We start from the raw sequence: 27,418 nt of genomic DNA, 5'->3' as shown, positions 1-27,418 counted from the left end.
TTGTTGAGATTTAATATAAAAGAACAACTGCTTTTTTTATTTACAAACATCAAAATACAAAAATATTCAATTAAATAACCATTGTTTTCAAATAAAAACTCCCATTTGCTTTGTAATAAAACAAATTAGCTTCAATATCGCTTTAAAATGCTTTGAATTAAATGCCAGCTACAACGTCTAATTTACATAATTCTGCCGATACCTGGAAAAAACTAGGCGTGTGAAATAATAAAGGCAACATGATGCAGTACATTATTCAGGTAATTTATGATGAATGTCTCTGTCAGAGGGCGTCTGGACCAAGAAATGCTGGAAAAACTCCTTCACCTTTCTTTTCTCTGTGATGTCTTGCTTTGTGGGCGACCTGATCAAAAGGCCAGCAAAGATCGGGGCTGTAAAAGAAAACAAACGAGTCAGTCAAACTGTCAAAGTCAGTTCTACACCTTGCCTGAAAAACATACTTTTGAAATTCCCTGATACTTTCAGCTTTCCGTGACTGTAAATGACCTGGAAAATCAAAACAGATGCCGCAACTTTGTGCTTGCTTTCTCTTAACCAAGTGCATGGCCAGACTTCTTAACTATGCAACTAATCTGTTTTTACATGACTAACAGTATTTAAGCAGAAGAGTGATACTCTACGCTTTGCTTCCAGCTGCAGTATTTGCCACTGTGTTCATCTTCAGTAAATACTGAATGCGCCTTGAGTAGAATAAACTTCAGAGTTCTGCTTTCCAATGAAACTGGCCTGTGCTCTCAAAAACTGCAGACTAAAATACACAAAAACAAGTAGTGAAAGTGCATTGTCAACCCACCTAAAATATTGACATCCAGACGATTGTAAGTGGAGTGCTTCAACAACTCTTGAAGAAAGGCAGTCAAATAGTTAAAAACATTTTTATGGCACTGAGGTAGCATAGAAATTATCTGTGGACAGAAAGAAAAAGAAAACGTGTTATTTGTACTGTGACTGCATGGCGCTAGCACAAATGGATAGTACGCTGAAAGAGGCATATTGAAGGCACAAACCTGTCTACACTGGCTGCTGTCTGAGCAGAAATCTAAGCACTGCAGGTAGAAGGAGAAGGGAATCACGGGTTCAGGAAGGGCGTCGAGGAACAGGAGCAGGGCTTCAGCCACAGAGTGGTTACTGCCAGCTAATAGTGCTTCAGGTCAAGGGCACTCAACAGTCAAGTAGACGACAGACACGTGGATCTACAAAGGGGCTGCACTATGAATGAAGCTTCATTGATTGAAAACACTGATAATGTTAAGAACTGTTATTAATAATTTAGCACCAATAATATTTAAGCAGCAAATCAATTCTAACAGAAAAGAGTTGTTTTAAATTGTAGTATTATTTCACAATGTTACTGTTATTACTGTATTTTTTTTAAATAAATGCAGCATTTGTGAGTGTAAAAAAAAAATTAATTAAAAATTAAATTATTAAAATAATTTGACTAAATATTTGAGTCTTAGTGTGCTTAAGAGACTTCTTTCAAAGTATCAAAGAAATCTTAATTATCCAAAGCTTCTGGCCACCAGTGTGTGCTTTCCATGTAAATTATTTTGTGCATTCCATTCACGTACATAGATTTCATTATTAAAAATTATAATTCATAGCCTACTGTAGCCTTTTACAGATAAGCAGATCCTGTCATTTTTACATTACTGGCAATAATGATAAGACCGTATATAATGTAACCTGAACCATTATCTATGTTTAGGTCTGTAAAGACCTATAGTAAATATATAAATAAATATATAGTAAATAAATTTATAGTAAATAAATAAATAAATAAAACACCCTAACATCTGGGGTAAACAACACACATCACTAAAACCAAGGCGATTTTATTTTTTATTAAACTGTGTGTCTGTAAACAATTTAATTTGATCATAAAACTTTTGATTTTAAATGTTTAATACTGCATTTGAATTTTAGTTTGAAGTATGTTTTAATAATTACTTTATTTATTATAAAATATTACATTATTTAATATATATATATATATATATATATAAATTAAAATAAAAAAACAACAACAATAAAATCATGGAAAAACGCCATACATTAGTAAAACCGGTGATTTTATTTTTTTAAAATTGCATGCGTGTGATTTTAACTTGATTTTAAATGTTTACAACTGCATTTATTTTTTTTAATAAGTACATTTTTATGTAATAATAAATTTACAAACGATGGCAACTATTTTAGACTTATAAATTTCTGTTATATTCTTGGTTTTTATTTTTTTCTGCTCTTGCATTGTGAAGAAAAGAACATGGCCACCCATATAATATGCCATGAATTATGCCATTAGTCTATACTTGGAATATCTTGTGTTTTTTTTACTTAAAACCTCATTCACTAACTTATACTAACATATTTTCATTTCTGGAATTATGCAGAAAAGAAGAAAGCTTCTAGTTAAAGCTAATTCTGGATGGACACTGAGTCAGTACACATCACAGACAAGAATCACACAGAGACCATGTGAAAGGATGCGCTACGACCTGTGTTACTTTTACATTACTGCAAATAATTAAGGTTTGCAAGTAATGTTATCAGGTCTATAAAGACCTGAACAAAAAACAGAAAACAACAATAAAAATAAATAAATAAAAATAAAATACGTAAAACAATACATACAAAAATACCATAAAATCATGGACAAACGCCATACATTAGTAAAACCAAGGCTATTTTATTTTTTATTAAATTGCATGTATGTGTGTACATTTTAATTTGATCACAAAAACTTGATTTTAAATGTTTACTACTGCATTTATATTTTAGTTTTGATTGTTTTTTTTTATGTAATATTACATTTACAAAACAATGGCAACTCTTTTAGTTTTATAAAGTGCTGTTATATTCTTGGTTTTTATTTTTATTCTGCTTTTGCAATGTGAAGAAGAGAACATGGCCACCCATATAATACGCCATGAATTATTTCATTAGTCTACACATGGAATGTCTTGTTTTTTTGCCCAAAACCTCCTCACTAAGTCTTTCTCCTGGTCTATTTTTGTAGTGGCAAAATAAAGGAAAGTTTAGTTATTTATGGAATTACCCAGAAATGAAGGAAGCTTCTAGTTAAAGCAAACTCTGAATGTACACTCAAGTCAGTTCACATCACAGACATGAATCATACAGTGACCATGTGAAAGGATACGGAGGGTGTCCAAGCTGCCCGTGTCTAAACAATCCCGAATCTCTTCAAACTCGCTGCGCAGGCCGGGCTGTTGAAAGAGGTCTTCCTGTAATACAGACGTTGTCAACTAGTTAATCACGGCTGCTTTCACAGTTCTTGGATGAACTCCAGTCATTGTGCTTCAAACTTTCGTTTGCAATCAGTCGATGAATCACGGCGTAATTGTGTAGTAGATATAGTTAGCCATTTCTGAACAACAAAGAATGGTTTGGGGAAGCTTTAATTTTTGTTTCGGGTTACTGAAACAACTTCTAAGGCAACGGGCAGTGAATGTCCTCAACAGATTCCTGCTTTGGTGTAGGTGTTGCTATGGAGAAAAGTTCAATGGCTCCACCATAAAAAAGACAAACTGCTTTTAGCAGAACAAACAAATTACAAAAGCACAGTTTAAATGTTTTAAGACAGGGAAAGTTAAAGCAAGCTCAAAACACAAGCATGCGTGAGAAAAGGGGAATCCTGATGTCCTGACCTGTTTTTTTGCACAACGGAAGAGATGGTCCACCATCATCCATATTTCCTTGGGGATTTCTTGAGGTTTATCAGTCTCTGGGTCATTCACTTGGCTATTCGACTTCATACTCTGATGTAACAAAATGAAAAGTATGAGGCAGGTTAATCATTCTCAGCTTTTATCCAAGTTTATGATACCAAGAATATTTATTAAATGCAAGTATCCTTCGCAGAAAACACAACCCATAATGCATGCCAGCAACTGCCAGGAAAATCAATTCATTTATCAAGATTGTGAGTCGTGAGAAATGTTGGCTTTATGTACACTACCGTTCAGTTTGGGGTCAGTAAGATTTTTTTCTTCAAAGAAATTAATACCTTCATTAATTAAGGTAAATTAAATTGATCAAAAGTGACAGTAAAGACATTTATAATGTTACAAAAGATTCCTATTTTAAATCAATGCTGATCTTTTGAACATTCTATTTATCAAAGAATTCTAAAAATGTATCACTGTTAAAAAAAATAAAAATATAAAAAAAATAAAAAAAAAGTTTCTTGAGCAGCAAATCAGCATTTTGCACTAAAGACTGGAGTAATTATGCTGAAAATTCAGTTCTGACCACAGCAATAAATTACATTTTAAAACATATTTAAACAGAAAACAGTTATTTTAAATTGTACAAATATTTCAAAATATTAGTGTTCTCATGGAATTTTGTTAATCAAAAAAAAAAAAAAAAAAAAAAAAAGTAACCTTGGTGAGCACACTTAAAAACACACAAACACACACACGCAAAAAATCTTACTTGACCCCAAACTTTTGAAAGTTATTAGACTACTAAATATTAATAAAAATTAGGCCTGGCAAATGATTAATTGCGATTAATCGCATACAAAATAGAGTTTGAGCTTGAACAGCTATAAGCATGGTTCAAAAATATAACAGTCAGTGTATCTGTCGCAAACAGCAGTACTCTTGTAAAAATGAAAACGTTTGTAACAGCAGGATCTCACCAGCTCTCTGATGGTCTCCAGGGGGCATGTCCTGGATGGGCTCTCTCAGCAGGCACAGGGTACTGAGAGATGAGCCAAAGCAGCTGGGCAGGTAGTTGCCGGTGATGGAGATGAAGTAATCTTTACCCCTGTCCAGATGCAGAACCAGGATGTCCTCCAGCTGCTGCTGGCCTGAGTTCAGCTCTGGGGCTGTATTGCGGTTCACAAACACCTCCAGGTCGATGTCCACACTGTCACCTACACAGAAAACACAATGACATCAGTAATGCTGTAAGATTACTAATCCGTACCAATAACGACTGAACGCTGTTATGGATTTAAAAAAAATTACAAATTCAGAAGGGGGACTGGACTCAAGAATGACTAAAAGCTTATGTATTAAGGCTGTGCAATATGTATTGTCTACAATACAAGAAGTTAATATTAAGTAGGGGTGTAACGCTACACAAATATGATGGCTCAGCATGTACCTCGGTTTTAACGTCACAGTTCGGTATGATTTTGGTAAAGCAGTTTTTAAAAAAAAAAAACAAACATTATTTTACTGAACAAGTTGCTCTTTCTTTAAACACGTTAAGTTATAATTGAAAAAAAAATTGTGATAAAAATCTACTTCAGCCCTTTTACATTATAACGTTACAATTAACAACTTAACCCAAATTTAAATTTAATTACTATTTATTTTTAAATATAATAATCAACGCTTCACTTTATAAAAAAAACGAAAATTGTATGCAAACATGTAAATTACACATAATGCAGTTTTTAAATTAACTTATAAATGTTTAAAATTCAATTTGTTAAATTATATTCAATTACAGTGGCTGAGTATTTAGTGTAATATTTCGCTAAATCCTTTTCTCTAGACTTTATTTCACTAGTAAACTAACAAGGAGTGGACACTTGATGACTTGCCTGAGGTAAATAAAATGCTACGTGACGTTTTGTTTTCCTGCTGTTTGTTCATGCTGTTTCTTTCCGCAGTTGAAACACTGATTGAGCAATTACATGAGGCGTGAGATGTTGATTCATTTTTATTTGTGTTAATACTAGTAGTACAGAGGAAGGAATGATCGCGTTCACTCGGGCTCTGCTCTGCCACTTAAACTTACTCATTTACACTGCACAAGTCTGTGGTGCATTAACACCTCTGACGCGGCCACTGGAGCTGATTGCATCCACTCTAGTCAATGCTTGTGTTTATACCAGCACATTTCTGAATCATCCCAAAAGCAGCTCTCCGAAGCGTTTATACAGCGATCTGTCATGCCACATCAAAGACTGTAAAAACGTCATTTATTGTTTGAATTTCCTGGGGGAAAAAAATGCTGTACTTGTTCAGTACCGAACCGAAAGACCCGAACTGAAAATTGAATACGTGTATCGTTACACCCCTAATATTAAGTGAGTTTCAAACAGTATTGTCTTTTTTTTGCATCAGTGTCATCAACGATCAAGAAAAAAAGCCAAAAAAGCTCAATTAGAACCACTTCACACCCACAGATTGGTGTTTTGGTATTGAATGAATCCACATTTTTGATTAACTCTTTGAGTGAATTATTCAATGATCTATTCATAAAGACAGTCACTTGCTTTGTTCCTGAAGGAATCATGTTTGAACAAATTGGTTAAATCAAACTGAGTCCTATTGTATTACTTATGCAGGTTGAAACTGCATTGCAGTGTAAATGCCTTCATACCACCTCTGAGCTGTATTAAATAGGCTGTGTAAATCTAAGTCTGTCAGGGGTGTGGGTAGCAGGGATGAAGCGAGGACTCAAAATGCAGGAATGTTAGGGCTCTTAAAAATAAAAACAAATAAAAACTACCCCGTAGGGGAAACAGACAGCTGGCAAGTGGCTGGACAGGCAAGACAGGGCAAGACACAACAGGGTAACTACATTGACGAACACACACTGGACTGCAAACACAAGGAGAATAAATGGGGAGCAAATGAGGAGGGTAACGAGGGAAGACAGGTGGAGCAAATTAACCAATAATCAGGTAACAAGTAGGTGGGGTTAGACAATAGACATGAGAGCACATGGCACACTGAAACAAAACACAAAAACAAGCACATGGCTAGCAAAAGAAAAATGTTTGACAGCACATGGAGCGTGAGAGTCCAAACCCCGACACCAAACAGAAACTTGAACAAGACATGAGTGCCGGGATCCGAACACCACGCTCCAACATGAAACAATGCATGCAGACAAGAGAGCGCGCGGCTCGGACACTCAAAAGGGAATAAGACAAGAATGCAGTGCCAGGGCTCTGTCACAAAACCCACAAAATAAACTAGACAGAAGTGACAGAACCCTGACAAAATCTAAAGTTCAACATAAAAGATGATGCATACATCTAATTGGTTGAAATTGCCCTTGGATTTTTCTTTAAAGGGGTGATGAACTGAGAAACAAAAATTCCCTTGATCTTTTGACAAGTGGTCAATGTACTATAAAAACATCATGTTTCAGAACATCAAGAAAGATTCAGAATTTAAAATTTTGCCATTAGTCTAAAAACAGCTTATATTGAAGGCAGTCTGCCAAAACCACAGCTTTTGGAATATTCTACACTATGATGTAACAGTGTAGATAAGCACCACTTCCGCAGAAGAAGATTGCCATCACTGCCTGTTTAGCCCCTGTTCAGTGCCAAGTTGTTGAAAAACAGTATTTGCATTGCCTTCCTGTTTATCCCAACGTTAGAAAAAAGTGAATGATCTTTACTTTTAATGAAGATCCAGACTGTGTCAGTAAGAACTTGGTCTTTTGTTCACTTAATTTTACCCCGGATTCATTTACATACAAGGCACAATATAAACGTGAGATTTTCGAAAAAGATCAAAACCAAAAGACGACACTGTGCCGACTATATTGGATCTGCAATGCACAAATGTGCGTAACTATTTCCATTATGTAGTCACTATTGTTTTGTTAAACAGTTGTTTTTAATAAGTTGGAGACCATGATTCTCTCATGATTCTGGAGACAAGTCTTTTAAAAACATATATTCATTTAAACAAAATTAAAAAAAAAAAAACATTCAGTGAAGGAGTCAGTGTCTCACTTCATTAAGACTTGTTTGACTATTGTAATCTCCTGACAAAACGTGCTTCCCACGCTCCACTGACACTCGCAATGTAGAACAGTACTAATAGGCATAGCTAAATCGTTGTTACTCAGGAATAAGATCGTGTGGGTGTTTGAATCGAGATCTCGATATTTTAAGGATTAATCATGCAGCACTAATGTAAACACTGCAAAATGTTTTGCTAAGACATCGTCACATCGGATCTCGCGCCACGAGATCTCGTCACATCCCTATGTGATATGTATTGAGTATTTATGCGTTTTTAACCTAAAATCACATCAGCGTCCATCTGTGAAGGACACAGACTGTCAAACATAAACATGCCAATTATAACAGTGAGTGCTTTCTTCCGAGCCTACAATCCACCAGGCCTATTCAAACAGAGCGTACAGAAAATAGCCTATTCAAAATTATGATGTTTTTTTATGCAAAAATCTTGATAATATTAAAAGTGGACCTGAGATAACAGTACAAAATAGTTCATGACCCCTTTAAACAGAGTCATAATTTACATTTTTAGTTGTAAATGCTGTCAGTGTAGTTTGTTTGCATTTTTGTATTGCTGATGAAGCTTGGCTAAAAGTATCTTAAGTATGTTCTGAATGGCTGTGGTGTAGTTGCTTCAAGCAGCATGTTGCGGTCACTGAGGACTGAAAAATGACTGTTGCTATTACAACTTGTTGTGTCACACATGGTTAGGACACACAGTTACGTGATACAACTGATGACATATTAGCAAATACTGACAGTTTTAACAAGGGGGCATGTGACAAACAGTCAATCTCAATAAAAACTAACAGCTGGATGTTTTAGAATTGTTAACTAGATTTCATCTACATCAAACAATCATCAACACTGGCGAATGTAAGTGTAGTAGCGCATCCCACTTACCCTGAGCCAAGAAGCCTTTAGCTGGGTTTGCCGTTAACCAGGGCTTGCAGTAGGAGGGCTCGTCCAGCTTAGGAATGAACTCAAACTGACACGGCACCTGTCCATCGTTATAGACGGTCACCGTTTTTGCCTGATGCTGCATGAACTTCACATCCTGGAAGTGGAACTACAGAAAGAAACCAGAAGATGTGAAGCACTTGTTTTCCATTTAAATGAGTATGACCCCATTTAATGACCCCAAAGTTTGGGGTCAGTAGGATTTTTTTTTATGTTTTTGCAAGAAGTGTCTTATGTTGACCAAGGCTGCATTTATTTGATTAAAAAACAGTAAAAAAAAAAGTAATATTGTGAAATATTATTACAATTTAAAACAACCATTTGCCGTATGAATATATTTAAAAATGAAATTTATTTCTGTGATCAAAGCTGATCGCAGTCTTCAGTGTCACATGATCCTTCAGAAATCTTTCTAATATTCTGCTCAAAAATATTCTGATTATTATAAGTTGAAATCAGTTGTGCTGCTTCATATTTTTGATGAAACCACGATAAGACTTTTTTTCATGATTGTTTGATGAATGTTAAGTTTAAAAGTGCATAAACTGCATTTATTTATAATAGAAATCTTTTGTAACATTAAAAATGCCTTTGTCACTTACTGACCCCAAACTTTTGTTATCAATGCAAATGTAAAGTGTATCAAAATCTAAAAATAATTAATGATGAAAGACTGCTCACTTCTCTTTGAGAGAGAGACACTGATGGAATACAATCATTCTCCAGTCTGTCAATGTGCCTCACGATGTCTTCAAACGTCCGTTTGTAAGACTCCTCGTCCACGACCTTGATCTGTGCAGATTAACAGCAGATTTCAGTAAGAGGACAGAGAACGAGGACTGGCTGAAGGGTGTATGATCACAGCTGGTGTTCTCACCCCGATCTCTAGCAGAGAGCTGACGGGTTTGTGGTCACTGGTCTTCAGGGTCATGTGACTCTGGTAATGAAGTTGTTTAATGTTCTTTCCCCTCCACAGGATGCGGTCACACCATGCTGGAACTCGGCACTTCTCACTGCATAAACACAAACACAAACAAAACAACACTGCTTAGATGAAGTGATCAGAACAGAAATAATACCATCTTGCAAACACTTGCCATTTCGTACTTGTATAACATAATATTTCAGGTTTTATTTATGTATTTTTCAATTTTCTTTCATCCACTTTAGGCCTGAATAATACTGTGGGGAAAAATGACATTTGTCTATTTAGTCTGTCTGTGATATATAATGCAAAATGCAAAGTACAGGAAATTTCATCAGATGACATCTGCACAAAACCATAGGCCACATTCCCACTGTGTTTGACTCATTCAATATGACTATGACTATGACTATGAAGTAATAAAAATTTCTTGTGACTATTGCAAAATAAAAAGTATTAATAAAATAGGAATATATTGTAACAATACTACTGTAATGTAAAAATAAAAAAAATAGGTTTTAGTAAAAACAAAAAAATATATACTGTATATAAAAATTGTGTAATTGTATATTGCGATTCCATCATCCGCTGGAACAACACCCTCTCGTGAATGTATACAAGAGTTAACGGAAGCTAGAGATTATGGTATATACACTTTTAAATATGGATATTTTTATTTTACAAACACATTGACTTCAAAAAGCCTTTATTAACCCCCGGAGACGTGTGGATTACTTTTTATGATAGATGGATGCACCTTACTTGGAATCCCAGCAGCCATTCACTGCCATTATAAAGCTTGGACATTTTTTAATATTACTCCGATTGAGTAAATCACGGGGTGAACTATCCCTTTAACTAATCATAAAACTTGCAATTTTATAAACGCCTAAGCCATATCACAATATTGTTTTTATTTAAAATATCACAGAGCCCTAGTCCACTTACAATAGGTTTCCATTACAGATTTGCGCAAAACTTTGGCAATATTTTATAAATGTTGATAAAAATGTATTGCGAAATGACGGTGTTTCCATTAACCAATGTTATGCGACTAAACATAATGGCAAAGAAAAAGACCCTTTATACTTGAGAGCGGCCACATATGCATTGTTTTTTGGAGGTTATAGTACATTAAAGAATGATCATATGACTTTTTAGATATGCCATGTGACCTGTAAATGCGGAAAAAAAAAAAAAAAAAATTTCCACTGCAGTTTTGTGAAATATTCCTTTATCGAATTGCCTGAAAAACCACCTCATGTGAGCGTAAAAACTTTTTTGCGATATATGGACGTTTTTGTGCAATTGATGCGTTTCCATTAGGTATATTTTTCATTTCTGCAACAATCTCAATTTGTGCAATTTAAAGGGTAATGGCAACGCAGCTAATGTTAGTAAAAGATAAATTATCATTTGTTCTATTACCCAGCAGAAAAACATAGGTCTGATCACTTAGAAAAATAACAGCTCACTATAATTTGAAGTATTCATTTATATCCATAGCACAAAATGAATTATGTGCCCAAGTTTAATATTCATACACAGTAACAGTTTCCTATAATCTTTTTGGAATGACTAGTGAGGTTGTAAACACTGCAGTATGTCTGCATATTTGATCAAACTCTGCTGGCAACAAACCAACTGGGCACAAACTGTTGTGGAGAATCTCTTTTATAGAAAAAGTGGCAGAGAAGATAGTGTGTGATGGTGTTTTCTGACCTTGTATCCCACTGATCTGAGCCAGTGTCGTATTTGTATGTTGGTTGGAAATCAATCTCTCCCTCTGTGAAGCCCACAAACACAACCTCCTCATCCATCTGGCGTTTCAGCTGAAACACACATCCACAGTCATTTATACTGCTATCTAACTCAAGACTATCCAGACAAACTGTAGCTGTGTCCTGTCGTACCTGGTCATGATTATACAGGGCCTCAAAATCTTTTTTAGCTATCAAGTTCTTCACATCATCAACTTCAAGGTCACTTATTCGGTAGTTCAGATCTCCCAGCCATAACACAACACTGGAAAAGAACAGAGAAGCATGATGATAAAAGACTTTAAAAGGGAGAATTAGATTTTGTCTCTATTTTAACTGGCGGGCTGTTGTGTTTAGCTCATACTTGTGTTTCATGATGGTGAGGGGTGGTAGTGTAGGGTCATCCTGTCTGAACTGAATCCTGCGGCAAATATCCTTAAAGTCCTGGTTGCGTCTTTCAAACTCTTCTGTGTGCGCGGCGAGGTGGGAGTTCACCACACAGATGTCTGAGTTGTGAAACTGGAAGCGGATTGCTACTGCACCTTTATTACCCTGAACGAGAAAGAAGGTTATTTGAATGCACCATTAACAGGGCTCTATTTTTAGAACAACCTATGCTCCTAGTTTAAAAAGAAATGTGCGGTTAAGTGCATTTCTAGAGATAATAATATTAATATGCCACAATATAACATGCACACGCACACATGAGAAAATTAAGCTCATCAAGGCTTCACTTTATTTTAGGTGTTGTTAGTGTTCTTACGCAAAGAAGTACCAAATAACATGTGAAGTAACATGAACATTCAACTATTCACTAGCTTCAATGGGGTGAGTCACACCGTAGGTCCCTGAATAACTGTTTAATTGTTTTCATATTGACGCCACTCACCATTCGTCCCATGACGCCTGTGCCGACGATCTCAGCTTCCACCTCAGAGATGTGTGGCGCGTGCTCCGCCTTCACATAGAACAATAGCATGATGCCCACCAACCGCACCAGCTTCACCTGCAAAACACAAATGATCAGAAAGGATTTATGAAATGAAACAACAAAAATGGCAATGACATCATAGCCATAACAAAACTACTTCTTGACTATACAGTTCAGAATCTGCAGAATGTTCATTGTTTTACTAAATTAAGTGATCATACAAAATGCATGTTGTTTTTTATTTAGTACTGACCTGAATAGGATTTCACATAAAAGACATTTACATACTGTATAGCCCACAAGAGAAAATAATAGCTGAATTTATAACAATGACCCGGTTCAAAAGTTTAGTTCAGGACAAACAAGAGACTCATGAATAATTATCATAAAAAAAACCCAAAAAAAACACAGCTGTGGATCATTCAGGTAAAAACAGTACTAAGAATCAAGCGTGTGTAAACTTTTGAACAGGGTAATTTTTATAAATTCATTATTTTTATTATTTTCTCTTGTGGACTATACGTAAACGTCTTTTATGTGAAATATCTTATTCAGGTTGGTACTAAATAAAAAAACAACATGCATTTTCTATGATCCCTCTTTTGGTAAAATAATTAACATTTTGCAGATTCTGCAAGGTGTACTGTATGTAAACATTTGACCTTAAATGTATATTTTTTTCTTCTTTATATATGGAAAAAACAAAACAGAGTGAACAAACATGGGGGTTAGTAAATTGGGACTGTTTTCATTTTTGGGTAAATTAATAATATTGTACATTCTAAGGCAAGACAATGAAAAATGGTCAAAAATGTATTTATTTTTTTCTCTTGTGAACTGTGTCAAGTAATTTCCAATTCAGTAGCACTTACATATATCACATTTTATAGCTTTATTCCTATTTATATTCTGAAGGATTTACAGAGGGGTATTCATAAATCATTTGCCTGATTTTACACATGTTCTGGAAATGTAAAATAATGAATATTTAATTAGACAATGCTTCATTTGTATATTTAAACATATCATTTCAGAAAACTTGTATTTCGAAAATGTTTACAACTCTTAATGTAATCAATCAACTGGGGAAATATGGTGATCTCTGTTAGTATTTTATTCACCTGGGGTGTCTTAATGATTAATTTATAGACAGCTTGACTAATAAGTAGTTTGTAATTTATTAAAACCTATCCATATCAGCAGCACAATCTAATAATTCTACATTTTTATATTAAAGATCTGGATTAAGGACATTAGTGCACACTGGGTCATGGGTGAGAGGGCAGAGGAAGTCCTTACTAAAGCATACTTGGCATCTGGATGGAGGCCCTTGTAGACGGCTAACATCCACTCGGGTTCTTTAGGAGTGTCATTGAAGAGAAACGCCTCCTTACTGAGATCCAGCTCCTGGAACCTACAAATGGACCGCAGGGAATCAGAATCACTGATTTAACCATCTTCATTGCTGTTTAGGTTCATACAAATATAAAAATGTGGAGCCTTACCCCACAAGGTAAAAGTCTGGAGGAGTGGCGGTGGATGATAGCCATGGACTAAGACTTTCCTTTGGACTCTGACCATTCACATTGTAGGTGCCCAAGAAAAAGCTGTTGACATACAATGAGAACCGAGTGAGTAAGTCATTCACATGATCTCACAACACAAGCCAAAGAGAGAAGCTGCCAGTATAAATTGAGAAACATCTCACATACTGAAACCTCACAATCAGCCTAAGAGAACTTCTGCAAAGATCAAAATAAAACAGGCGTAAAAAGCCATTCCAACACAGGAGTTTGTTCACTTATGGCTGAGACTGGATTCAGTGCAGTTTTGTTTTGAAATAACTATTCATGATTTCAAATGGGAACAACATCACTATCGCATGTGCAGCTGTAGCACAAGTTTCCATCCAAAAGGGGGCACTGCTAAAACAGTACTTCAAATGTCCACTCAAGTTCTGAAATTTAGAAATTAAGGTCAGTAAGATTTTTTTCCCCCTGAATAAATAATACTTTATTTACCAAGGACATGCTTTATTGATCAAAAGTGACACTAAAGACATGTATAATGTTACAAAAGATCCCTATTATAAATAAATGTTGTTCTCTTTAACTTTTTATTCAAAGAACACTGAAAAAAAGTATCACAGCTTTCAAAAAAAAAAAAAAAAAAATATTAAGCAGTACAACTGTTTTCAACACTGACAATAATCAAAAATGTTTTTGTGTGCAGCAAATCAGCATATTAGAATGATTTCTGAAGGATCATGTAACACTGAAGACTGGAGTAATGATGCTGAAAATTCAGCTTTGATCACAGCAATTAATTACATTTACCAATATATTACAATAGAAAACAGTTCTTTTAAACTGTAATATTTCATAATATGTTTTTACTATAATTTTGATTAAATAAGTGCAGACTAGGTGAGAAGAAGAGACTTCATCCAAGAACATTCAATCAAATATTTTCAATCCCAGTTTTTTATGGCAGCATATGCATCATATTAAAATAGACATTTTTATGGACTTTATGTACTTTTTTTTTTTTATATGCATGACTTTTGCTCTAACAGGTTTTTACATAATAATTTTAAAGTGGCTCTTCTCACAAACAGGTAATTCTAATCAATAATATATTTTAGGCAAAAAAAAACAAAACAAAACAAAACAAAAAAAACTTTTGACCACAGTATCAGACCGAGTCCCAAAACACCCAGCCAATCAGCAGTAAGGGGCATGTCTTGTAATAATAAAGAGAAGAGAGCGCTCAATTTGGCTACGTTTACACTGCAATTTATTTATAGTATGATCTGCTGCAAATACCAGCGAAGTTATGCACAGACAATATGAAAAATAAAGACAAATACGTGACAAAAGGGAGCAGAGTTTTGAAACGTTTATGATACAAGCTCTCATGTTTGCTTGTATATAGAGTTGTCACTGTATTACTGTAGTACATCCAAACACAGAACATTGGGATTGCTTACGATACATTACTGACGTTACAGCTGCTTGAGACAAAACGTGACGCAAGCTCTCATGTTTGCTTGTATTAGGGCAGAAACTATGGCAGTGCAGAACCGTTACAGTCAGCTCGCTTAGGGCAGCTGTGCAGAACCGTCAGTCAGCGGCTGTGGGCGGGGCCTAAACACTGTGATATCACACTGTTCGGAGAATCAAAACGGCATGGCTAGTGTAACTTTTTGTTTTATTGAGGATTAAAAAAATAAGGAGCGGGCGGATATTCATCATTGTGTTCACACACCGCCAACACACATTTATGTCCAAACACTATGTAAAAATGGATTTTGCATAATAGGTGCCCTTTATAATCAGTGGATGACACAACAGGCAAATGTTAACAACAAGCATGACAACTAACACTGGACCACACCTGTAGTTCTTGATGTAGGTGTAGGCATCCTCGTTCTTGAGGAGCTCACATTTGATGAGGTTATCCCGCAGGCCGAACTGGGGCATGCCGAGCATCTGCGATTTATTTGACAGGATGTGCTGTGAGTTTCGGATCAGGTCATCTCTCACCTCACTCTTCACTCTCTCCTGACTGAAACAAAAACAAAATCAATAAAAAGCGTTTTATAACAGAAGGTCTGGACAGAAATATATATATACTTTTATTTAGATGGATTAAATTGAACAAAAGTAACACAAAAGATATTTATAATATTACAAAAAGTATTTCAAATAAATGCTTTTCTTTTAAACTTTCTATTCAAAGAATCCTGCAAAAGTATTCAAAAATTTAAAACATTTAAAAAAGACATTTTAAAAGACAATTTAGCTTTGAACTCAGCAATTAATTACGTTTTACAGTATATTAGAATAGTAAGCAGTTATCTAAAATTGCAATAACAATTCACAATATTGCTCTTTTTACTGTATTTTTGATCAGGAGAGCAGAAGAGTCTTCTTTCAAAGACATTTTAGTAATGTAGTTTAAATCTGATGAAACGGGAGTGGGAATCTAATAAAGATTTGATTCTACTTTACTGTGGAAGACGGTTTATTAGGTCTTAAGGAAAGAATGTAGAAGGGCAGAAAGAAAATGGAAACGGGACAAACTGTAAATTTCTTATCAACTTCTGCAAGATTGTTGGTATTAGGTCTCAGATTTGATCATATTCATCAAAAAGTTGTTATAATTTGCAGATTTGTCCTTCTAGTCTCACTCTGATTTGCTGGCTGTGATTTCTACTATGAAATTAACCACTTGTTCTCTGGATGTTATTCCTGCAATCCTATTTAATAAGGTATTGGATGTTTTACCAAGTGTACTTTCCATTATAAATGCCTCTGTTCTCTCAGGCGTATTCATAACTTGGTTTTAATTTTGTACGTGTCTCTTTAATGCTAGGGGTAGCAGTCTGTGATGTAGCAGGTAATGATTATTCTTTTTATTATATATATATATATATATATATATATATATATTAATATATAATAGATATAGATATATCTTAATATATATAATTATATGTATTAAGATATATCTATATTACAATTATAATTTTGTTTTATTATTTTTTAAGTCATTGGATAAAATACTTGTGTCCTGTTTTATTATGTGTGTACTTTGATCTGCCTGTGAAGCACTTTGGTCAACATTCATGTTGCTTTAAGGTGCTATTCAAATAAACTTCGACCTTGACCTTTGAAGAAATAAAAATTATATTGAATCAAATGTAAACTTTGAAATTTATCCTTGTCTTTTATCTTTATTTTTAGTTTTTCTTTCCATTTTTGTCAACTCTTCATTATAAAACAAACGCCAAAACCACTACACACAAGTGAATTGGAGTTTACTTAACTGTCCACTGACTTCTTTCGTAGAAACAGAAGCCAATATGACCAAAATACTATTTCACAATACAGTATTTGTGATACTGTGAGAACCACCAACTCGCTTGGGGATGTGTGAATGTCCGTGATGTGTGAAAGTTGTAAAAATGATGGCTCTACCCATAAAAGCACTTTCGTGCAAGGTGTAGTTTATTTACAGCACCGTAGATATATACAAAAGTCCACGAGTGATGGCGTGAAAAATATATACTGTGTTTCACCAAGACCAAAAAAATACAAAGTGACAAAGAAACAACAAACGGAAAAATAAAGATGAAAAAGATACATACAAAATATACACAAAGGGTATCCTCAATATACTCGCTTTGATAGGTGTTGCTCACGGCACTACTGTTGCACGCTCGCGTTCGACTTGGTTAACAAGTGATAAATGTGAGTCTGGCCTCCCTTTTTATAGGCCAGACTCCGCCCCTTTTTTGGACGTACCATATTTTAAGACTATGCATTTTCTAGTAACCTCAATACATATATACAACAGTCATATCTTACAAACACAAAACCTTATTTCAAAATAAAAACACAAAATAAAACCAATAACACAAATGCATGTTGTTTTCTTTTACATTCGCCAGTCTTTAACACATTTGACAATGGTTTTGCCCGATTTCGAGCGTATAATGTCTAATTTAACACATCCTCTGTGGCAGCGCAGAAACCATGACACGAAATTGGCTGATGCAGGGTTTCTTTAAGACTTTTAAAAGACCTTTTTAAGACCAACTAAAGAAAATTTAAGGAAATTTCACTTTCAAATTAGCAGCAATTCAGCCTCTAGCAATTGTTCGTTTTTAGTTCGTTTGAGTTTTCCCTCTTTTCCTCGCTTTCCTTCCGTAAAAGCGTCACGCGCACTTTACTTTCACTTTCAAATTAGTGGCAATTCAGCATCAAGCAGTTGTTTGTTTTTAGTTTGAGTTTTCCCTCTTTTCTTCGGTTTTAAGTAGTTTGTAAAAGCGTCATTTTACTTTCACTTTTAAGTTAGCATCATTAACGTAACGTAACAAACCTTTATTAACAAAACGAATAATACACCATGTGATATGCCTAATATAAAATAGTAACTTACACAAAGTTTAAATAGGTATACAAAACTGAAAATCAGTAAACAATATGCAACCAAATAAATAAGACACGTAGAACGTTTATTAGCAAAACGAATAAAAGGCTTGAAAGCACGGAATACACCTTGATGTAGCCTAATATGAAATATTGTCAGTCAGCTCGACTCACTCTCTTCATGTGATAAAAAATCTGATCTGTGATGCGACTGTCATTCAGCACACTGCACTGAGCAGCCACTTTCAGTTTTAATTGCATTGTCTGTTCTCTAAACTAAACTAAATGACTTATTACTATAAAAAAATTCTTCGGGTAACTGACAGATGAAGCAACATACCGCCATCTACTGTGTATTGTTTAATGAATATTGTGCAATCTAAGCCATGTAGCACAGAAATTACCCTTTCGTTTCACTTTAAAATGAAACGCATGAGGAAACAATCCCTCACAAAAATTAATGCCATGATCATACAAATTTAACACTTGCTGCTCTGATTTAAGGCCTTAAGTCATGAAAAAGCAATTTAAGACTTTTTTTTTAAGACCCACGGAAATCCTGTGTAGTGCAATAAATTGTGAAAGAAAACTAAATTCGGAACTGCATGCTGTTTTGTGAGAGGCAGCTTTCTATGCGTGTGCTTCGGATGTGTGTCTATCATTGTGAATTAGTAACTGATTTTACTATCAAACATATCCCACTCTTTTTTTCCCCAACCACATGATGAAACAACAAATAATATTCTACATCCAGATGCAACAATTTTCTTTTGAAAGACCAGATTATGCAGATTGTCAGTAACATTTTAAGTGCCCCTATTATGGATTTTTGAATATTACCTTACATTCAAGTGAATGAAAAAGTCGATTCTGAATCATTTAAACAAGTAATTTTTAAAACGAATCCCAAGCTCTTTCATGTTGATGTCAACTTGAAACATTAGCATATTGTCCACCTACTTCTTGTGCATGCAAACCCAGGAAAACATGAACCCCACCTTCCTCAAACACTGTAGCGCAGAGGTCCCCAACCACCGGGTCACAAAAAGTTGGAGGAGAAAATAAGATGGGAGTTTTTAAACCTAACTGTCTTGAACCGGAGTTCAAGACACATGGGCATCACAGAACTAGACAAGATGAGCATTTGTGGTTAAAAAGTGTATAAATACATATATTTTTTAAGAAAATGACCAATCGTTTTACTAGATAAGACCATTATTCCTCGGCTGGGATTGTTTAGAGCCCTGGTTGAGCAAAAAAGGAAAAAATAAATGCATACTGAAAGACAATGAAAGTGTTTTTGACCTTGCATGCATGTCAACCTGTTGTAGGGGGCTCTCAAAACCAAAATATGAACCTTTCATAATCTATAATAGGGGCACTTTAACAAGAAAAGCATAAAGCAATAACACATAAAAAACACAATGTTAAAGTATTGTTTCAAGGCATTAAGATTTTTGGTTAAAATATCATTTTTGGTTAAAATACACACTCTTTACTCATACTGTAACTCAAACAGATTTTATTAACTTTACTTTGAAAACAAAACCATAGTGATCATTTACACTAGCTAAAAAAAAATATATATATACTGCTAAATAAGAATAATTTTTTATTTTTAGTCAGTGATTTCTCGTTTACAGAATATGACATCATTGTACACTTGAGCTGACCTGTCATTCACCTCATTTAAAAGATTGAAAATGTGTCCGCAAGTTGCTGCCATGAATATTATGCACAGACACAAGTGAATGCGCCGATTCATGGTTTGAAAACATGTTTACTGCAACTGAAAATATATAACTCTCGTAGCTGAGTTTGGTTTCTGATACCAGTCAACAGCGATTTCATCAAAATCAATAGGACAGTCGCATAAAACTGACTGATGTACTGAATCTGGCCCACAGGCCAAGAGCTGACAGGCCCTGGTTTAAATCAGGAACAGCCAGGAGAAGCAGCACTGTTGTAACTACATACAGTGAGTGTGCCTTTACGAAAACAACATAAAAATAACCTGAGCAGTCTGTGTCTGCAACACTTTGAAAAAGTGGGAAATGTACCTTTCATGCAGGCCATCTCCTCTGGTCCGTTCGTCCTCTTTCTTCAGTGCACTGTTGTTGGCTGCGTGTGCTCTTTCTGCAAAGGTGGAGACAGATTTCACAGGCAAAGCTTAACTCAGATTAGTCTACAGCATTACATAAACAGCACTTAAATGCCAGTCAGACATCTCACACGTCCTACATTTCTTTTCTAGCACTCAAATTCCTTATCATATTAAAAGTGAGTTTGTTACAGCAATTTGTGGGAAATCATCTCCTCTGATAACAAGCAAAGCAGATCAGGTCAAAGTTCTACTGTGACAACATGAATGAGTAGTAAAGGTCTGCGTCCAGCGTACCTCATCGGCTGATGATATAATGAGGGTGTAGAAAAGAGGAATGTGGGAGGGACCAAAACAAACAAGCTTCCTCAAAAGCATTTCATACAGGGCAGGAAATTTCAAAGGAAAGGTTTGGCAACAATGGTTTCTGCATTAACACAATAAAGTTCGGTTGGCAGAGATCTGAATAACAAATTGTTTCATATAGCTTTGACTCGCTAATAATGGCCTGTGGGCAGCTATGTTGGAGCTGAGCTACATGTTTTAACATTAATGAATAAAGACACTGCCAGAAAGATGAAGATTTGATTAAAATCTGAATGAAATTAAAATTCACCTTATCTATTTTCTAAACACAATCTTATGGATGTGACTGTGAACCAGTCATATGTGCATTATGACTTCATAATGTTTCATCAAAATGCCATAACTCAGCCTTCTGTTGAAATGACAATCAAACATCCATTACACTGTGATGAATGTCAAAATACAGAGGAAACATTTGTTGCTATTTCGGTTTCATCACTAAACAGACACACCTGCTCATTTTGTGTGATTAATTCAGACTAGACGCTTGGATACAATGTACAGCCAGTAGCAGTTCTCAAATTTAATATATATATTTTAATTAAAAAAAAAAAGAGAGAGAGAGAGAACAAGTTCTAAATTGAATTTAACAATTTACATCTTGAGCTTTACTGGGAACCAAAAAAAAAAAAAAAGAGGAATTAAAATGCTCAAAAGTCAATTGCTCATTTACTTTGTGACCTACAAACAATGCAGAATCTGATAAGTAAGCAGATTTTGAATTCCAGGCTTATGAGCTCACATAGTTTATAAGATGATGTGTTTTTTATTGAATTTAATATATTTTTTTTTTGTTGGTTAGTTCTACAACAGTCCTGAGGTGTGACATATTGAATGAAAGTGCAAATATTCCAGAATTAGACAAATTGTGTTAATACAAAACAATATAGAATAATAATAATGCATATGAAATACTTTTATAGATGTGGAATGACATATCACAAAGCAGGACACTATGGTTAACTACCCTGTAACACTTTACAGTGTTAGTGATAAACAAATAAGAAGAATAGCAAACAAAGATACAAGTGAACACATTATAACCTTGTCAGATTATCACGTACACATACAGTACACATGCTCAAAACACAGGGATATACATTAGTTTTTGTTTCTACATCAAAGTCTATCAAGTCAGCTTTTCTAAACATAATGTTAAAACATTCAAGCATTTTTGACGCTCTAGGAGTCAGACGTGGAACGCCCAGAAGTGCTGTCTAGGTAGACAGCGCACTAGGTTTTGAGACACAGCCATAGTCAATCACGACAAAATCCACTTTACTGTATACACTTAACTAACCGAGTTATGTCTACTCAGAATGTTCCCCTCAAACCGAACCAACAGAAAAGACGCTCGACATGCATAATGAGATATCTGTAGTTATCGATTTCTTTTGTTTAAATTTACATCTAATAAAGACCACTTTTCTTACCATTTAATCCAGTCGTATTAGACATCTCCCTGTTTTCGCATTCTGACTCTAGTTACACACGGACCGACTGGAGTTCATTTGACTCTAAATAGCTTTTGGCATCGAGCCCTACTATGCTGAAGGTTCGCCTCATGAATATTAATTTCGTCATACTGACGTCGCCTCGTAACCTTCCACTAGCGTCCAATCACGGGTCTTCACGAACGCTCATTTACCAACGTCAAATCAAATAGGCCGCTGGTTTAACGTCACATTTCTAATTATTATTAATGACCACAGCCTTTGGCATAGTACGATTTGATATGACGCTTAATGTTCGTTTGCAGACTCGAGTGGTCGAACACGATGCAAACGATTACAAATCAGACTCAACTAGCTGATAGGGCTTTCTGTAATATTTCTAGTTCTATCTTCCTTGAAGCCTGTAACATAATTATAACGCAAATATGAATTCTTACAACTTTATGTTGTTGAAAGTGAAAGTCACTTTTGCTATTGTTATTTAAAACTATAACTATCAAAACCCATTTTTGTTAACTGCAAATAATTCTGAAATAAAATAAAGTAATAAAACAAACTCTGAACGTTTAAAATGTGGCCTTGCCTAAAAGTACTAAAATTGCACAAACAAAAACTAAAATAGATAAAAAATGAAAATCACAAAAGTGACTAAACCTTAAACTAAAATTAAAACAAAAATGCAATATAAAAATATAAGCTAATTCAAAATATGAGTACTGTAATGGCATGTAAGTGAAACTAAAATAGCACTGTTAATGGTTAACAAAATGGTGATTTTACGGACATTTCTACAGGATTACTAATGATCTAACAAGCTTGTGGTTTCGCTGACGTTATCAAAACATCACTGATGACACAGTGCTGGCATGTGGATGTACTGGTCTGTTTACTAAAAGAAGTTCATGCAAATTGAAAGAGCAACGGCCACGTTTTTTCTGTAAGGGTTTTAGTGTTTGGATGATTATAGAGACCACTGTACAGTAATCGGTTAAAGCAAATATACAGTTTTTATCACCAATTAACACAGAGCAGTGACATCTCACAGGTCCATGAAGAACCTACTTTGTGGACTTAGTTTGTAAAACCAGCATATTCATTTGTAATGATGTAATATACTCAGAGAATGCAACGTTTCCCTAATTTAAAATGACTAGTTTGAGACAAAAGCATCTAAATAAGTTCTTAAGCTTCACTTAAGTCTTTGAACACCTTGTTAGTATATGAGCGACAGTACATCGTGTTATCAACATGTGCAACTACAATGGTTAAATGAAGCTTTTTTTATGCTTACTAAGGCTGCATTTATTTGGTCAAAAATACAGTATTATACTATGTAAAATACCTGTTTTCTATTTGAACTCATTTTAAAATGTAACTACTTCCTGTGGTGGCAAAGCTGAATTGGGAAATGCAATGCTTACCTGATTTCTTAATTTGACTCATCTTGACAGTTGTTGCTCCAATTGACTTTTTTAGCGATCGAGCCCCTTTGGACATCTTACGGTACTTGGAGAGCCAGTCAAATTTTGGTTCTTCCTTTGGATACTGCTCACAGACATCTGAAAGTTTAAAAGACAAGTGATGAATTAAAGTTCCAGTAACAGGATAAAACAATTATAATTGATAAAAAATATCAAATCAGTTATATCCGTCTCACTCTTAGCTGATTACTACCTCTAAGAACATCTATGGTTTGTATGTATATTCTGAGAAAAGCAAAAAGGAACTATATTTTTTTCTTCTTTCCTTTACTGCCGTTCTCTCTCTAGCCGCAATTTCACAGTATCATCAGCATCTAAACACAGAAGAGCTGTAACTTCCCTTTCCAAGCAAGAGGGTGCTGGATCTGAGTTTCTATATGACCACAAATAATCAACTGTGTTGCCGCTTACCTTGCAAATATCTAATATTCTTCCGGTTAATGAGCACATCTGCTGAGCCCCTGATACTCGCCATCAGCGCTCAAGTGATGAAGGTCCTTCCTGCGTTTGTTAAGCATCACTTTCCTACTCAGACCTTGTTGACTTTAGGTCGAACCGTCAGACGAAATGACTTTCAACCGCTTACGTTCAAATGCACTTTAGATCCACTATCATTAGGGCAAAGAGCAATCTGCTACTTCTTCTGTATGTTAGAAGCCACAAACTGAGTAGAAGTAGACAACCTACTTTTTTGAACACAAACTCCGCCTCTTACACCCTTCCGTTATGCAATCTCATTCTCTCTCTCGTGTCTTCCTTAACGTGTATTTGCTAGATTTAGCTGCTGCCTGAGAGTTGAGAGCACTGGCTGCTTAGCTTCTTCAGTCTGAATAACCTATAGACGACCTCAATTTATTTTATAAAGAAATATTCAGAGCTGGGCTTCCATGCGAACGCTTGTTACACAGTGATTCCAAAAGTACCATTTTACCAGGTAAATGAATGACAGCGCAGGTCAGCTGATGTCTTTCACTTTCTAACAGCTTTGCTCTGTTTGAATGGGTTTCAGCATTTCATTAGCATGAATGGAAACACGTCTGGCGTGTTTGCTATGGATGGTATCAATGAAGTGTTTTCTTCTACATCACTGCCATGTGGATTCCCCTTCATCTAATGGACTACTGAATATGAAAAACCAAATAGCTTTAAATAAAGCCATGTAAAAAAAAAAAAAGATTTAAAGTGTTATTTTGTTTTTAAGTCTTTTTAAAGTCACTTCTACTCAACAAGTCTGCCTTTATTTGATTAAAATCCAGCAAATACAGTAATATTGTGAATTATTAAAATTTCTCTTTAAAAGCATTTGACATGTCATTTATTCGTCGACACAAAGCTGCATTGTCAGCATCATTATGGGTCACATGACACTTTTTTCAGGATTCTTTGATGAATAGAAAGTTCAAAAGAACAGCGTTTATTTGAAGTAGAATCTTTTGTAACATTATAAATGTCTCTTTTGTTCAGCTAAATAAAAGCATAAAACACTTTTGAAAGGTAGCATTTGTAAAAGAAACATAAGACATTATAATAACTTTAATCTTAAAAAATTAATTGTGATTAATTGCATCCAAAATAAAAGTTTTTGTTTACATAATATATGTGTATTATAATATATACAGTATATATTTTGAAAACATTTGTTTATATTCATATAATTTATATTTATTTTATATTTATTTATATTTATATTTATTTACATTCATATAGTTTATATATGTAAACAGTTTTAAAAACTAATTAATATATAAATAATAATAATAATAAATTAAAATAATTAATATATAAACAACATATTTTTCTTAACTACATGCATGTGTGTGTATTTATATATACATAATAAATATACACAGTACACACACATGTATTATGTAAACAAAAACTTGGATGTGATTAATCGAGATTAATCGTTACACAGCCATAATCTTAACATAATGTCTTACCACTCCATGCCCGATTGACTTCACTGAGGAAGAGACGGGTATGAGAACCAAAAGGTAACTTCAGCTCCAACTCCTCTTCCAAAAAAGTTACTCGTACGCGAGTATCTGCACCTTTGTAGTGACAAAAAAACAAGTAGGTATTAAAACAGCCCATGCTGAATACTCATGCAGTGACTTTATGGTACCAGCAAACAATGTAAATGCAGAGATAAAAATAAAAGCTCACCAACAACAGCAAGCTCATCTGGAGATGAAACTGAGGAGATATCAGATAAAACTATTAACATTTACCAACAATGCGTACTTAGAATTTAAATTAATCAAATAAATTCAGTCTTACCTTCAACAACTGAAAAGTCATAAGAAATGGGTATGATTTCATCCAGTGTGACATCATCACCAGTGATGGCCATTCTTCGATGGGAATATATGAATAGCCTGAAAAAAATAAATGAGAGAAACAACAGGTTTTATGCGTTTGTCTTTAAGATTTTTGCAATACGTCATTGATTAAAAAATGTAAAATATTATTGTTAGGTTTTACATGATGTTACTGAAAGTCATTAACAGTTTAAAATAATTGAAAAATAATAGTAAAAGTTTTAAAATTTTGTTATCAAAGACTGGATAACTTAAAATGAACATTCTATTGTCATTACTTGAAAAATCTGTTCATAACCTTGACAGAACATTCGCTGTTTGCTGAGTAGCTGCTTAAAAGATTTATTCAGATTTAGATGTTAATCTCAACTACTATGTTAATCCAACTGGGGATTATGTAACGATGCATATCTACGTTATTGATGAAATTATTATAAAGTCTAAAAACTCACGCATGTTCGTTGTTCTGCTGCACCAGTCCAATCAGTTTGCTCTCTCTCACATCATTCAGCTGTGAAACACACTCCACAGCATGTGTTTGGCTGCTAAGGATATCTAACACAATTTATTACGTTTTTATCAATCGTGATATTATGCTGACTGATGTTCAGGTTATAAGAGCTATTTTTAACACTGTATCCTTGAGACATCTAGCGGACACGTCAAGAATGACACACTGGAATTTCCTTTTTCCATTAAAACTGGGCATGCTCGATAAAAAACAGGAGTAAAAAAGTTTTTGCGTAGTAGGATACATTGTAAACTGACATTTAGAGAATATTTACTACATGGCATTCACTATAATTTAAATATATTTCTTATAGGCATGCATAAGGTATGTTTAGAGCATGCAAAGTTTCGCAACAATCTTAAATTCCTATGCAAGAATACATGCAGTCGATTTAAAAATCACCGCTTTAATCTGAACAGAAACATGTTAGCAATGCAACCACGCTTTCAGATGAGCGCTGAGAGGATACTATGGTGCAGTTTTCCCCTTTGGCCAAAGTCTCTTGAATTGCGACGGACTGATCCATTATTCACGGCGAGTCTGCGCAGGATACTTCACACGTAAGAGGTGTCATTTGCGATCATTTTACATCAACAGACGTTCAAACAGCGCCGGATAACGGTCTGAAGTGTTTTACTGTCTTCATGGTTTCCTCCGGGAGTGCAGATGAGACTTCCCGTCCAAAAATGCCACGCAGCAGATTTCAAGAGTTCATGTTCAGCACATCATCAAATCACAGTTTTATCGTAGCGTCTGTAATCGGTTATCACGAGTCTCATCAGCCACGCTAACACAGCCACTTCTGATTTTCTCTTCTTTAGATGTATAACTTTTCTTCTGGCCAAGAAGTGGCGTCAGAGACTGCCCAATAGCAGGGACTGCATACACACCAAACTTGGTA

The 27,418-nt window shown here is 34.8% G+C and overlaps 1 protein-coding gene across 1 annotated transcript; it reads right to left on the bottom strand.

Annotated features, from left to right (window-relative positions):
• On the bottom strand, positions 1–27,418 carry inpp5b (inositol polyphosphate-5-phosphatase B). The gene is given in 24 exon segments (XM_051131335.1): positions 1–392; positions 815–926; positions 1,029–1,156; positions 3,182–3,266; positions 3,690–3,800; positions 4,688–4,711; positions 4,713–4,924; positions 8,675–8,840; positions 9,413–9,523; positions 9,609–9,744; positions 11,379–11,488; positions 11,570–11,681; positions 11,781–11,968; positions 12,306–12,422; positions 13,647–13,761; positions 13,853–13,954; positions 15,744–15,914; positions 20,344–20,419; positions 23,626–23,763; positions 25,626–25,736; positions 25,852–25,881; positions 25,966–26,063; positions 26,459–26,538; positions 26,987–27,418. Coding segments are annotated over 24 exon segments (2,730 nt in total). The 5' UTR covers positions 27,044–27,418; the 3' UTR covers positions 1–252.

This window comes from Labeo rohita, chromosome 16, assembly GCF_022985175.1.
Source record: "Labeo rohita strain BAU-BD-2019 chromosome 16, IGBB_LRoh.1.0, whole genome shotgun sequence".
In the NCBI taxonomy this organism is placed as follows: domain Eukaryota; kingdom Metazoa; phylum Chordata; class Actinopteri; order Cypriniformes; family Cyprinidae; genus Labeo; species Labeo rohita.
This window is presented reverse-complemented; position numbering and strand designations above follow the sequence as displayed.